Source organism: Microtus pennsylvanicus, chromosome 11 (genome assembly GCF_037038515.1).
Source record: "Microtus pennsylvanicus isolate mMicPen1 chromosome 11, mMicPen1.hap1, whole genome shotgun sequence".
NCBI classification, from domain to species: Eukaryota; Metazoa; Chordata; class Mammalia; order Rodentia; family Cricetidae; genus Microtus; species Microtus pennsylvanicus.
This window is the reverse complement of record NC_134589.1, coordinates 60642769-60658622: the sequence shown is the minus strand read 5'-3', so window position 1 is coordinate 60658622 and position 15854 is coordinate 60642769. Positions and strand designations below refer to the sequence as shown.

General features: G+C 48.0%; 1 protein-coding gene across 1 annotated transcript; it reads right to left on the bottom strand.

Annotated features, from left to right (window-relative positions):
* Positions 1 to 188: 188 nt before the first annotated feature.
* Tmem11 (transmembrane protein 11) lies at positions 189 to 14259 on the bottom strand. Its single transcript, XM_075992304.1, has 3 exons — positions 14158 to 14259; positions 10997 to 11277; positions 189 to 1066 (listed from the first exon to the last, which is right to left on the bottom strand). Exons 2-3 carry the CDS (start codon positions 11008 to 11010, stop codon positions 550 to 552), a joined length of 531 nt encoding a protein of 176 aa, XP_075848419.1. The 5' UTR covers positions 11011 to 11277; positions 14158 to 14259; the 3' UTR covers positions 189 to 549.
* Positions 14260 to 15854: the final 1595 nt, after the last annotated feature.

Sequence of the window (15854 nt, the reverse complement as noted above, 5' to 3'; positions counted from 1 at the left end):
CATGACTAGACCAGCAGGCCAGAAGCCATGGTAGCTAGTCCTACTATGTTGTGCATTCTTTTTGGCAGGATGTCAGCTCTAGTGCCACTGTGCTGCAACAAGTTGCAGCAGCAGGGTGTCTGCAGCATGTGCCTGTCCCATATACAGCAGCAGCTGCAGGCACAAGGCATATAAAGAGAGAACAGAAGTTGAAATTCTCATAATTTTAATGGTCAATAGCTTCCGGTTGGCTTCTGAATGGTATAGTTAAACAATATACTTAAGACACCCCCACAGCAAGTTGCGTTGGCTCCATCCATATTCCACTGCCCAGTCAGACTTCCACAGTCTGGGACCCACTCCTGGGTTATGGAAATAGACATCTTATTGTAATGAGCTGAATAAACCCTTGGCATACCCATGATCTGTTATTTTTGTTTAAAAATAACAAGTATTAAACCAAACACTTTCCCAGGTGCTGTTGCCTCGCGGAGAAAACCCAAGGTGTTGCTGAAGGGATTTGAGTCCTGTGGGCCCTGTGGTTCTGCTTCGCGTCCCACTCTCCTGCAGTCATACAGCGTAGAGCTCATAAATCTTCTTTACACAGTACACCAAGGCAGCCAGTGCTATTGTGTTGTGCAATCTCTTTCTGTGCAGGTCGTCCTTCCGAACCAGCACCACTGGTGTGGAGGAGGTGAGCGTATGCAGAGGCAGGCGGGACAGTTTATAGGCATCATACTCCACCTGGTACTTGCAGCAAGGGTCAAACTGCCAGGAGATCCCATAGAGGGTACAGCAGGTCAGGCTCAGCACACCAGCGGGCAGGGAGATGTAGTGGGAGTAATCCAGGGGCAGTGCCAATGGGGTGAAGAGGCAGGCAGTGCCAGCCAACACGGCCGTCTTGTGTAGGCAATTGCCCACAGTGATCCAACGTGCTGTCTCATCTCCAATTCGAGTGGGCTCTATCACAATGTACTTGTACTGGGCTTCCAGCGCCTGCTCCAGCTCATACTCAAACTGGTCCTGGGCATTCTCCCCACTGTAGATTTCATGCACTATGTAGCAGTCTGTGGCTGACAGGCTAACCCTTTAGTGGAGGGAAAAAGACAAGGAGGTTAGGTTCAACAGTCTAGCTTATTTGGACAAGTGTTTGCCTCAGCCTCAAGGATAGCCCACTTACGGGTTCATTTGCCTCAGAACCCAACCCACAAGACAGCAATTTTCTCCCCTTGAAAGAAATAGTGAAACAAAAAGGTCACAAAGGTGGCCTGGCGTGGTTTTTTGATCCCAATACTTGTGAGGCAGAGGTAGGCAGATGTGAGTTCAAAGCCAGTCTGGTCAACACAATGAGTTCCACACAGCCAAAACTACACAATTACAAGACTTTGTCTCAAAAATACCTCCCCCCTCAGACTGTACTCCCTGTACCGGGTGAGGGAACCCCATACCCAGACCAGCACCCCTTAATAAAAAGAGCACTGGCTTGGATTCAGGCAATACAAATGCTTTACCCCAAAACAGTGACTGTAATTAAACTGGGCTCAGGTAAGGATTAATTAAATCATATGCCCCTAGTCAGCTGAGCCCAGGGAGAAAGCTATTCTCTGGGGTGGAACTAGAAGTCTCAGCATGGGGAATGGAGATGGCTCAGAGGCAGAGCTTGCCTAGTCTTCACAGGGCCCCTGGCCTCACCTATCACCACAGCATGGGACATGGCCAAAGCAGCCCGTCCCTTGGCATGCTATGCTGCGTGCTGCCTGATACCTCCCAGGGTGCTGAAGATCCCAACTGGAGAGCAGTTATTTCCCCATTAAGGTCTTCTGTGGGATGTCTCCATTTAGAGCACATTCCAAGGGGAGGAAGGTGAGCAGGATGCCTGCAGTTTGTTCACAACAAGACACACTTATTTTCAGACACTTTTAGCCAATAAGCAAGCTTGAGGAAGAGGTCAAAGAATCGAGACCAAACAAGGTGGCACAAGCTTGCAAAACCAACACTCAGGAGCCTGAGTCAGGAGGATAAGAGGTCTAGGTCATCTTGAGCTGCACAGGGAAACCCTGCCTCAAAAACAACAACAGGTAGGGTTTTTTTGTTTTGTTTTTTTTTTAAATACAGGGTTTCTCTGTGTAACAACTGTAGCTATCTTGGAACTAGTTCCTTTTTTTGTTTTGTTTTTCGAGACAGGGTTTCTCTGTGGCTTTGGAGCCTGTCCTGGAACTAGCTCTGTAGACCAGGCTGGTCTTGAACTCACAGAGATCCGCCTGCCTCTGCCTCCTGAGTGCTGGGATTAAAGGCGTGCGCCACCACCGCCCGGCGGAACTAGTTCTTATAGACCATGCTGGCCTATAAGACAGAGATCTGCCTGCCTCTGCCTCCCTAGTGCTGGGATTTAAAAGTGTGCACCAACATCACCTGTCTGGGTAAGAGATTCTTTAAGCGGGTGCACTCCTGGTCAAGAGATTCCCTTTGTGATCTCATGGCCATAAGCCAATAAAAGTCAAAGTGCCAATTTATATGTCCATCTGTGAAACCATGACTCTAGGCAGAGCTATGTCCAAGTTATCCGCAAGTCCTGCCCGCTTTCAAAGTGGATATAGGGCACATTCCTGTGCACAAAGAATCTGAGGCAGCCCTCTCCCCTGTGGAACACTCAAGGCAAAATGTAGGTTCAAGCTGGGATTGCAGTGCCCTTACAATGCCAGCCAACTTTTAGTTTCATGGCCTTCTCTACCCCGTAGGCATGTGGACAGCCTGAATACAGGGAAACAATTTGTGTCAGTAAAGCACACTCAGCACCTCTGACAGATTGCTTGTCTTAAAAAACGTATCACTAGGCAGATAACACTTCTGACCTCAGCCTGGCCAGTCCCCAGCACCTTCTGCATGACTAGCCAGCACCCAGTCTACCCAGGCCAGGCTGAGAGAGCCCAGTTCTTGCTATTTGTCAAGGCAGATGAATGAGCATGTTCATGATTATAGACAGACATGTCTGGAAACACAAGGCCAGTGGTCCATAATATGGGATGACGCGAAGCAAATGCAGCGAGTGAAGAGCTGAGTCAGTGGATCAAGACTCTCACAGGTCCTCACTGCAGGCAGTTTTGTGAACGTCACAGCTTGCAGCAGTTATAGACATAGCTGTGTCCACCCAATTCTTATGTACTGAGCTGATTCTGTAGACATGTTCACCAATGCCCTTTCCCAGCCACTCTAGACTTGGCCCCACTATACAGCATGAAACAAAAGCAAAGCAAGTCAACAGAGGAAGCAGGAGTACCAGCAGGAGTCTCTGGAGTTACCAGAGACATCAATTCTATAGAACAGTCATTTAAGAAAAGTAGTCCTGGGCATCCCTTGGTATGACAGAATCTTTAGAAACGTTTTTCCAGGAATAAAATGGTGACGCCCAAACCAATCATTCATGAAGTTTCAGGGATCCACTTGCCTCTTCCCTTCCTAGCTGGGGTTATAGGCTGCCACATCTAGTTTTCATCTGGGTGCCCCTCCTGCAAGCAGAGCGAGCACTTTATCCACAGAACCATCTCCTCAACCTCTGTAGGGTGTTATTTTAGTTATCCACCTGTTTACATAAAAGCACCTGAGTATCTAGGAGGCAAGGAGGTCTGAGAATAGGCTATCATTAAGAGGGAACTGGGTGGCCAGGAGAAGGAAAGGGAGTCATTTTTCACTAAATGGCCTTTGATCCTACACCTGGTCCAACTTCTGGAACTTAATTAAGAACACTGGGCCGCCGGGTGGTGGAGGCGCACACCTTTAATCCCAGCACTGGGGAGGCAGAGGCAGGTGGACCTCTGTGAGTTCGAGGCCAGCCTGGTCTACAAGAGCTAGCTAGTTCTAGGGCAGGCTCCAAAGCTACAGCAAAATTTTGTCTCAGAAAGAAAGGGGGTGGGGAAGAACACTGTGCCATGTCACTCTGTCCTGAGCCTTCAGTGGAGCAAGTGGCAACCTTGCTCAGGACCTCAGGTCATGGGTCTGCCTAGGTTAACCAGCGTTGGGAAGGGAGAGGAGTCACTTGGAAATGCTGGCACTGCAGCAAGCTATAAGGAAAACTCTCTGGGATACAGGTGCCCTGAGAATGTCTGGCAGGCTGTGTGGAGGGCTCTGTAATCCCTGTCTCACCCCCACCCAAGGTCAAATCTCAAATGTCAATCTTCCCAAATCTAAAAACACCTGTTCAAGAGCTGGTGCTTGCTAAGTGAGAAAGAACTAACTGGGCTGCCCACTACCCAGGCAGAGGACAGTACAGCACCCTGTAATGGGGGTGAAAGCAGCAGGCTCCTCTCATGCGTCACTTGGTACAAAATTAATAAGCTCTGTCATTCAAGCCTGTCTTCAATTGTCAACCATGAAGAGTAAGAAAATGAGGCTTTATAAGCAAGGAGCAAGGAGGTCTCCAATTGAGGGGCTATGTAGGGCAAGGCAGTTAAGTGGTAAGTACAAGTTTTTTTTGGGGGGGGGTTCTTGTTGCTGCTGCAAACACAGTATCACTGGCTGGCCTTGAACTCACAGAGATCCGCCTGCCCCTGCCTCCCGTGTGCTGGGATTAAAGGCGCGTGCCACCACCGCCCGGTTACAGCTACATTATTAAACAACTAATCTCCATAAGGTGTAAATCCAAAGTCAAACCCACTGAACTAGTCCCTAATACCATGGCCCTGGCGCCTTTTTTTTTTTTGTAGGTTTTTCTTCTTTTGGAGACAAGGTCTCACTTTATAACCCTAGTTGTTCTGGAACTGGTTATATAGACAAGGCTGACCTTGAACTCTGCCTCTTGAATGCTGGGATTACAGGTGTACACCACCAAGTCTGGCTAATACTTCGTTGTTTTGTATAAGTGTACGTGCAGGGAAGTCACAGGGCAACTCACAGATATCGGCTCTCTCCTACCCTTATGTGGTTCTAAGGATAGACCTCTCACCATGCAAATATTTCTACCTGTTGAGCCATCTATTTGCCCACACCATTTTCTGTTTTCAACTTTTTTTAATTTATTTTTATTTTATGTGCACTGGTATTTTGCACGCACACATACACACACAAATGTGAGGGTGTCAGATCTTGGGAACTGAACCCAGGTCCTCTGGAAGAGCAGTCAGTCAGTTAGTGTTCTTAACCATTGAGCCACTTCTGTAGCCCTGTTTTCAATTCTTTTGGAAAAATACCCAGAGTTGCCAAGCACTTGTGGAACTTAAGTAAAATGTGCTGTCTTTTCTGTCAGGAGTGAATGAAACAAAGGAAGTTTCCATATTAGCTGCACCAGCAACTTTTGTGCTGGGCTTGGCTTTGCTCTCCCCCCCCACGGGGACCTGCCTGTGAGCTTACTCTTTCTAGTTCTAGAGCAGTGGGCAGACAAGCCCACACCTAACATTTGACTAAGATCAAAGTATGGGACAGAAATCTCAAGGTCCAAATCAGGAGCAGAAGGAGAGAGAGCATGAGCAAGGAACTCAGGACCGTGAGGGGTGCACCCACACACTGAGACAATGGGGATGTTCTACTGGGAACTCACCAAGGCCAGCTGGCCTGGAGCTGAAAAAGCCTGGGATAAAACCGGACTCGCTGAATATAGTGGACAATGAGGACTACTGAGAACTCAAGAACAATGGCAATGGGTTTTTGATCCTACTGCACGTACTGGCTTTGTGGGAACCTAGGCAGTTTGGATACTCACCTTACTAGACATGGATGGAGGTGGGGTTCCTTGGACTTCCCACAGGGCAGGGAACCCTGATTGCTCTTTGGGCTGATGAGGGAGGGGGGTTTGATTGGGGGAGGGGGAGGGAAATGGGAGGCGGTGGCGGGGAAGAGACAGAAATCTTTAATAAATAAATAAATAAAAAAGTATGTACTCAAAGACTGTGCGCCTCCTGTCCTCAAAAATTACACTTCCCTTATCAACAGTGTTATGTTTACATTACCAGATGCCGTAAGAATGTGAGGTTCTGCTGCCTATGCTGGCCTGCATATCTGGCTCGATATGCAGCTGGACACTTTTTTTTGTTTCACTGTATGGTCAGTTCCCTGAGACCCCAGACCCATTTCTAACACCACCAAAACAGAAGTTTGCAATGTGACTAAGCTGGTTGGCTAACAGGTCTTGAGAATCTACCTATCTCTCTGCTTGCCCCTCCAAATGCTGAGGTAACCAGGTATACACAGTCATGCCCAGTCTCTTATGTGAGTGCAAAGAATCTGAACTCAAGTACTCATGCTTGCAACACAAGCACTCTTACCCACTCAAACTAGCTCCCCAGCCCACGCTTCTTTCATAATAGAAAACAAATTTTTCTTAAAAAGAAAAATCTCAACTGGGCATGGTGGGGACATAATTGTAGTACCAGCTATCCAGAAGGCTAAGGCTAGCAGATCTCTTGAGTTTGAGGGCGGCCTAGTCTACAGAGTGAGTTTCAGGACAGCTAGGGCCACAAGGAGAAACCCTGCTTCAAAACAAAACAAAAAACCAACAAATAAAAAAAAGACGATTATGAGTTCCAAGCCAGTCTGGGATACATAGCAAGACTCCTTTCCCAAGGAAAAACTAAAGTCAAGCTGGGAATGTGGCATGGTGGAGAGAGTACTTGTGGAAGCCCAGGGTAACCTCTGCTACACACCAAGTTCAATGCAAGCCTGGTTACAGGAGACCCTGCCTCACAACAAACCAAATTCAACAATCTGTACCCCTTAGCACAGAGACCAGATACCAATGGGACTCCCACTGCAAAGGCAAGCAACAGTGGCTAACCTCCCACCCTGGTATCTGTTCTGTGCCTAAAACCACAGAAGCAAGCTCCCAGGGTCTCCTAGCTATGTTATACTGGCCTCATCCCACAATCCTGCTAAGAAGAGGACAATTTTGTATCCTGGGGGTGGGATGGGGTGGTGGGTGATATCTCTCTAGACCTAGAACTCAACCTGATGTTCCACTTCCTAGACCCCAGATTCCCAAGCAGTGTTCAAATGGAAAGGTCACACCTGCCGGGCGGTGGTGGCGCATGCCTTTAATCCCAGCACTCGGGAGGCAGAGGCAGGTGGATCTCTGTGAGTTGCAGACCAGCCTGGTCTACAGAGCTAGTTCCAGGACAGGCTCCAAAGCCACAGAGAAACCCTGTCTCAAACCCCCCCCCCAAAAAAAAAACAACACAACAACGAAAGGTCACACCTAGGCTAGCAACTGGTGCTTGTTTCTTTTTTTTTAAACAACTGAAGCCATTCCCATCAAAGCATCCCTATCTAGCTCTGCCTGAACGAAGCAGGTGCCCAAGAAATGTCTGTAATGAGGAACAGGAGAGAAAAACTATTGTGGCAATTACGGTATCTGGAGCCTGAAAACGTATAGCAGAGCCAGCGGTCAAGCTTCCTTTTGTTTGTGTTCAGATCTGGCCTCACTATGTAACAAACACTGGGATGAGGGGTATGTGCCATCACAACTATGACATCACTTTTAACCACTGAGCCAAAACCAAGTTTTAAAAATTATTGTTTATTTGTGTGTATGTGTGCAGTCTGTATATGTGCATGTATCTGAGGTTAGTGCTGTCCCCTGGAGCTGGAGTTACAAACAGTTGTAAGCTGCCTGATGTGGGTGCTAGGAATTGAACTCGGGTCCTCTGTAAGAATACATGTTTTTAAAACACTAAGCCATCTCTCCAGTTTTAAGACCGATTTTTAAAAACACGCATATATAGGAATACATTTTATCTTGTGTGTATGAAAGTTTTGCCTACATATATGTTGGCACATCATGTGTGCAGTAACCTAAGGAGGACAGAAACCATGTGATATGGGATTTCCCTCTGTATGTTGTGATTACCATTAATGAATAAAGAAACTGTCTTGGGGGCTGGAGAGATGGCTCAGTGGTTAAGAGCACTGGCTGCTCTTCCAGAAGTCCTGAGTTCAATTCCCAGCAACTACATGGTGAATCACAACCATCTGCGGTGAGATCTGGTGCCCTCTTCTGGCATGCAGGCATACACGGAGGCAGAACACTATATACATAATAAATAAAATCTAAAAACAAAAAAACCAAACAACAACAAAAAATGAACTGTCTTGGGCCTGCGTGCAGGGAATAGAGGTGGGGGTGGAGAAGGGGGACGGGATACAACGACTAAACTGAATGCTGGGAAAAAGAAGGATGGGGTCAGAGAGAAGCCACATAGCCCTGCCAGAGCCAGACAAAACTTTAGCCAGTAAGCCACAGCCACATGGCAATACACAGATTAATAGAAATGGGTTAAATCAACACGTAAGAGTTAGCCAATAAGAAGCTAGAGCTAATGAGCCAAGCAGTGCCTTAAATAATACAGTTTCTGTGTGATTATTTCAGGGGCTAAGCGACTGGGAACAAACAAGCGGCCTCCGCCAACAAACTGGCACACCAACATGGTGGACTAAAATCTACATAAAACCTGAGAAAGCTTGGAAAGGAATCCTAGACACAAAAGAACAGAGTTCTGTGTGATTATTTTGGGGCTAAGCAGCCATGAACCAACAAGCAGCCTCCCTACAATAACCGTGGATGCTCGGAATTAAACATAGGTCCTCTGAAGAGCAGCCAGTGCTCATAAATTTAGCTGAGCCATCTCTCCCCTTGGCATGTGTATCCCCAACACTGAGGCAGAAGAGCTTCTCAGTCACCAGACCATGGGGAGACCTCTCACAGGAGCAAAGTGTCAGGTTCCCTTTGAAATAGCCTCGTCTGGGTCTCCCTGTCGCCTGCTGCAAAGGGTCAATTGTTTGATCTTTCTGCATTCTTGTGGGGTGTTTTGTTTGTTTGTTTTTGAAAGGCGTGTTTCGGTACATCTGGCTGGCCTTGAAACACCTGCCTGGATTACGGAGGGCTGGGATTAAAGGCGAGCAACCACCAAGGCCTTGCTCTTTCTGCATTCTTTCATTTCCATAAAGTCACGTCTGGTTAGCCAGAAATGGGTTTTTCTGGACCTGGGGGTGGAGGTGGAATGCAATATCATAAGAAACTGCAAAAGTGACCATGTTTTCAGAGCAAAAAGTAGCACAGTTTGGGCTACCTTGAGAGACCCTGTCTCAAAAAAAAAAAAAAAAAAAAAAAAAAAAGCAAAACAAAACAGAAAAGCAACCTGACTACTGACTCTATTTTCAGGTCCTAGATACCTTAAATATCACAAGATTTTCTCTTCCTATCCCTCATTACAAACATTCTTGGGAACCTGTCACTCTCAGAGAGTGTTAGATAGGGATGCCTTGATGAAGAAGACATCCTCAGTTGTTTAGAAAAAAAAAACAAACAAATGAATATCAGTTGCTAGTTTAGATGTGGGTTCCCATCTGAACCCTGCCTGGGAATCTGGGGCCAGATTGCATTCTGGGTCTGGAGAGACTCTCTCCCCACCAAATAGCACAGTGTTTGCGTGAATAAAACAAGGAAACAGAACCATCCTCTTCTCAGCAGGACTGTAGAATGAGGAGACCCTTAACTGTCACAATAGTGCTGCCCTTGCAGAGAACACCAGTTCCCAACACCCACATGAGGTGGCTCAAAACCACCTGCAACTCCAAATTCAAGATCAAATGGTTTCTTATGGATGCCCCAGGCACCCACACACCATTAAAACAAATCTTGCCTGGCAGTGGTGCATGCTTTTAATCCCAGCACTCCGATGGTAAACTTGGTCTACAGAGTGAGTCCCAGGATGGCCAGGGCTACACAGAGAAACCCTGCCTTGAAAAACCAAACAAACAAAAACATCCAAACCAAAACCCCACAAATCTTGTGTTCTTACAAATACTATTATATGAGTATCTCCTGTCCCTCCACCTGCCCCACTTCCCCTAGCCTCCCCCTCTGTTGTCCCTCAAGTTTACTCATTTAAGCCCAAGGGCAAAACACTTTGCTATCCTGAGTCAATTTCCCTGGTCTCCCAAAGCACTGAATGATCTGGCTGGGTGCAAAAATCAAAGAGGGCAGTAGTAAAACACCCACAACTATTTAAATGTAAATTAATTACTCAATAAAGTAAAAACCTCAACTCCTCTGGCACACTTCAAGCACTGACAGGCAACCAGTGTTAACCCCAATGATCAGCAGATGCCAGACTGCACAGATTTCATCTGAAGAACTGTGGGGAAAATCTGTGGGCCACTGCCTTTTCCCAGGAACTCTGTGCCCATCACAGTTGCTGTCGGCACCCCTCTGTGTATGCTGGCTCCTAAATCACACTTCCCACCCCACCCACAGCTCTTCACACACTCAAGAACAAATCATGCCCAACCCAAGCCAGGCAAGCGCGGCCTCAGCCCTTCCTCCTCTTGGACACTATCAACTCTGCCTTTCTCAGAGGTGGGACCCACTGAGATGAGCCTGCAGAACTTGACGTCCACAGAAGCAGAAATCAAGGCAAGTGGAACCCAGACTGCTTGAGTAAAACCCAGGACATCAGAAATACAGCCCAAAGGCTGGAACCATGGCACAGTGGTTGACTTACACATTCCGATCTGTGAGCAGAACATGTGGCTCAACCATAGGTGCTGTCACCTCTCACTAGCCAACAGAGCTAGCAGGGGCTATAGAGCAAGAAACTTTGGCCTGCTTACCTCATCCAGACCAGGAGAAAAGAAAATTGCCATATACTCGAGCCAGCATGGGAACCTCTTAAAATATGAAATGCCTCAAATTCCTGGAGCCCCTAGCTCTAAAAGGGAAGATCAGAACAGGAAGGGGGGGTCTATCACCCCAGAAATGTAAACCAATCTGTTCACATGGCTTTTTAAGTGGAGTAGGCACTAACTCTATATGGCCCCTGGGACCTCACAAATGACATAGTCTTCCAAGAGGAGGAGGGAAGGATGTGGAGGGAACACCGTAATTACTGACTGCCTAACAAATGCACAGAACAGAAGAAAACTTGAATATCTCAGGCAGTCCTGTATCAGACACAGATCAAGTATCTTCATAAGATCAGCAAAAAAAAAAAAAAAAAAAAAAAAAAAGGAATTCAGAGTGCAGGGCTATACTCACATTCCAACAATCATGGAGATCTCAGGGATGAGGGGCCCTGAGAGCAGCACCAAGAAGCCCAAGAAAGGATAGGCAGGGCTGTCTGAGAGCTGGTCCAGGCTGGCACACAGGTGGCAGAATACCTGCTCTGCTTTCCTAGATGGGTAAGTGTGCCTCAAAGAGGCCAGCAGGACAAACGGCAATCTGTTTGCTGTACTCGCTGTCAGTATGCTCAATTTTGGACAAGAATTCAGGTTACAGTTCAGAGTTTGATGTTCTTCATTACAAATACTGTTGTTTCCCTAGATTTAATGGAGTGGAGAGAAAAATCAACACATAAGCAGCTCTCAGTTTGCTCCTTTCCCCCTCCAATTTCAGTCTAGATCAGCACTGTCCCTAGCTACTTACTGAGCTGATGGAAAAGTTTTCTCTATACTTAGCCATTATCCCAAAGTGAGTACCGGGCACCCAAAACATGGCCTGTGATTTAAGAGCTAAATTTTTCATTGTGTTTAATTCTAACGTCAGTGTAACCATCATATATGTGTGGCTAGCAGCTACTCAACTGCTGCAATGGCTGTCACTCAGCTCTAGTACTAGCCTGTGTTTCTGGAATTAAGAAGCAGGCAAAGCAAGAGCCACTGCACACTAAGCTGCCAACCAACATCAAGCAAGGAATTAAATACAACATATGCTCGAGTATGCAGCCACTGGCAAATACGTCTGTTCAAAGCAATGCCCACTCCAGCCCTTGCCACAAACCACACAGCAGCTCCTTCAGTTTCAGCAGAGGGCAGGCGGCAAGGTGTGTACAACTCTGAAGTTCTTTTTGTTTCTCAAGACAGGGTTTCTCTGTAGTTTTGGACCTGTCCTGGAACTAGCTCTTCTAGATCAGGCTGGCCTCGAACTCACAGAGATCTGCCTGCCTCTGCCTCCTGAGTACTGGGATTAAAGGCGTGCGCCACCACCACCGCATGGCTCTGAAGTATTCTTAACATGAAGCTGAAATTTGAGTCCGTCCAAATGCGACATGGAACAAAGTCACTTAGGAGCCATAAACAGTTTACTTGTGTCGTGAGAGCCAATAATACACCCAGTCCTCACAATCTATGGTGCTGAGCATACAATTATTCTGGTCTGTTCCACCCAGTCAGGCCACCAAGTGAGCAGGAATGGAGGTATGCCCAGAAGTCAGCTTGCTAGCCAGGGGAAGTTATGTTTCCATACACTGCTCAGAAAGGGAGGGCCTTAAGGAGATAGGATCCTGAGAATAAGTCCTTTGGCAAGGGCCTTCCCACAAAGGGGTGAGCCTCCAGTCACTACACATCACCTACCAGGAAGACAGATGGTAGTAACTCTCACATCATAAAATCTGATGCCCCATTCCTGGCAGACACACAACATCTGCATGCATGGGTAGAACCCGCAGTTCCTGGCCAAAGGTCACCACCTGTACACCTACAGGACCCATGCAGATAACCTCAATTAGTCAAGTTCTCAGGTGAGGAACTAAACAGAAGTTGTTCCGAAGAGTCAGCTACTATCTAGTTTAACAGTGAAATCTGTCCACATTTGATTTAAATCCCCTTAAAAGCTGTTGAAGCTCAATCAAGGATTGGACTCCTACTATGGGTGGCTGGCCGACAAACTGGTTAAATTAATATTTGCTTCAAGTCAAATTTTAATTGACTTGTATTATAATACTTTCATATATATATTTATAATTATATATACTTATAATTATAAATTATAATACTTTAATTGTATTTATTTTTTTTAGGTAGGCTATACAGCATAAGGCTCTTGTCCCATGCTTGAGGTATCCATTTGTGGCCCTTTCAATCTGTATCCAAGAGTAAGAGTATGGTAGGGTGTGGTGACCCACACCTTTAATCCTGCCCTCGGGAGGCAGAGGCAGATTTAGCTCTGTGAGCTCAAGGCCAACCTTGTCTAAAAAGTGAGTTGCAGGACAGCTAGAACTACACAGAGAGATCTTGACTCTAAAAGTATCTTTATCTGACACTGGGTCTTCTGGGAAGGTTCTTTCCTGTTACTGAGGGGCTGAAATTAAATATCCTGAGTGTTCCTTAGGGCTTAAGGGCATGAAAAACAACAAAAATTGTCACTTTTGATGTTCTTATCTAAGAAATAAATGAAAGTCAGAAAAACCACTCCTTGCCACTGCTTTCCCAAGGAACGGTAAATGCAGACTAGATTCTTTTTCATAAGCAAACTCAAGAATAAAACCAAGGCTATCACTACTGCCAAGCAGGAAGACTCGTGTGGGATGGGAAAGCTCTGTAGGCAACTGCAAGGAACATGGGATGCACCAGTCAAAACGAACAATGCAGATTAGTTGAGACAGAACTTTTATGTTTAACAGTATTCATCGGAAAAGAAAAAGATAGATAGCCAGGTTTACTTTTCAACTGACAATAAAATGCGAAGGCTTTTGCAAAACGAACTGGGCAGTTTAGTAGTTCCACCGATATACAGTACCCTTCTCCCCAAACTTCTAGTGTCTGAACAGTTTCTAGTAACCTATTAGCTAAAAATACTCCCCAGGAGGAAAAACCCACAAGTTCAACATGAAACACGCCAACTGCTCTCATCTTCGGGCAATCACCGGGAAGAAACAAACCCCTAGCGCCCCCAAACGCCTCCGGTAGAAAAGGTCACTTTAAAGGACTTAGGGCAGAACCGCTTGCAGAGAACCCTCAGGAGTGGCGATGACGGCCCGCTCCGAAGGCGTCCAAGCGCAGGCCCTTGGAGGCGCGCCCGGCACGCGGCTGCTCTCAGCAAACGCCCCTAGCAGCACACCGCCCGGCGAACCTCTGCCCTCCTCCCCTTCCAGGAGCCCCTCCACGCCACGTCGGGCGCCCAGGCCCAGACAGCCACGTGCGCGAGCCAGTGGCCCAAAGCCTGCACGCCGTTCCGTAGAACAGCCTAGCGGCCCTGGGAGTCGCTCAACCCCGGTTCACGGACCGCCTATCGCGAGCCGCCACCCCTCCTAGTCGAGCTCCCCGCGCTCCCCGGCCGTGGCGCCGGCCTGCTCCTCCCACACCAGGGCCCCGCGAACTGGGCCCCGAGCGCAGCAGGCACACGATTCGGAGTCGCGCGTAGCACAGAAGCTTCGCCTACTCTAAGGTCGGCGGCCGCCCGCAGTCGCGAGCCCAGCTCACCTCTCTCGGGAGCCACCGCCGCCCGGACCCAGACGCCTCCTTCCCCACGCGGCCATCTTGGAGACTCTCGGCTCGTCGGGGGCTGGCGCCGACGCGGCTCGGGGCGCGCGCAGGCCGAAGGGAAACGTAGTCCGGTGGGCTGCTCGTACGCAGTGGGAGGCTGCGAGAGGACTACAATGCCCACAGTACCGCGCGCCGGAAGTCTGCTGCAAACTGCCGCGCGCAAGAGGGCGAAAGGTGGGCTCTGCCTGAGGAAAGAGTCTCTCGGTCGCCGAGTGCGAGTTGCTGCGCCCACCGCCTGGACGTCCTTGGGTGCCCAGAGCGAGTGACCGAAGGAGAGCGGAAAGAAAGCGCCTACTATTCCCAGAGCGCTTCGCGCGGCGACCCCGCCCTCACGGTCCGAGAGGCCCAACCCTTGGCCCCAGCCTTCTTGCCCTTCACTGTGGCCTCGGGCCGCCGGGGGTCTGGGTTTACCCTATCTCACACTTTACAATGGCTTGAGCAGTTTAACCTCCTCTGTTTCTCTCTTCTTATCTGCAGAGTAGAACTCGTGCGCCCCCAGTTTGAAGGTTTCCCCTGCTTATGCAGTATCAACTGCCCCCCCCTTCCAGTCTGGCAAATTCGGAGATTTTTTTTTTTTTTTTGATTTTTTTCGAGACAGGGTTTCTCTGTAGCTTTTGGTTCCTGTCCTGGAACTAGCTCTTGTAGACCAGGCTGGCCTCGAACTCACAGAGATCCGCCTGCCTCTGCCTCCCGAGTGCTGGGATTAAAGGCGTGCGCCACCACCGCCCGGCCTCGGAGATTTTTTTGAGGATCTGTAGATGTGCTTGACCCAAAATGCCTTTTTCTCCCAGCCAGATTTTATGCTTGGATCTGTGTGGTTTCTAGCAAGTTCCTGGTTTTTAAATTGAATACTGCAACCCTGCCACCAAGTGCCAAACTCTAGCACAGCGCAGGTGTGGCTGAAGAGTAGGGATGTGGAGAGAGAGGAAGAGGGATCAGAATTAGGTATGAGGGCCTGCAGAGATGGCTCAGCGGTTAAAGACACTGCACTTCCAGGGGACTCAGGATCAGTTCCTGGCACATGGCGGCTAACAATGGTCTGCAACTCCAGTAACGCCTGAGGCCCTCTTCTGGCCTCGTGAGCACTGCACACACGTGGTGCACAAAACAGGCAAAGCACCCAGACACATTAGAAAAAGAAAAAAAGAATAAGGCATGAAAAAGCCAGTTGCTAGTTAGTACCTGGAGACCCTTCCCTGCCCGGGCTACTCAACGAACAGCACGTAGGAGAAAAACTTGGCCTAGAGAAGGCAGGTGGTGTGGAAATGGCCTTGAAAGGGTCTTTACTGCTAAAGACTGGAGTTTCTGCGTTTTCCCACTAGTCTATTCCCAACCTCCCGGGTATCTTTGCAATTTTTTTTAATAAATCGCCTCTATTGTTAGCTATGTATCTCTGATACAATTCATTGTCCTGAGAGTCAAGAACCTAGAAATCTAAGCAGGTGGCCCCTGTGACTCACCCAGCAGGTAAAATCTGTGCTATTTCGTATTTCTCCTTTCTCCCTTCCTTATCTACACTACTCTTTCCCTTTCCCAGGAACATTTGGTTTGGTTTGGTTTTTGTGTTTTGAGACAGGGTTTCTCCCTAGCTTTGGAGCCTGTCCTGGAACTAGCTCTGTAGACCAGTCTGGCCT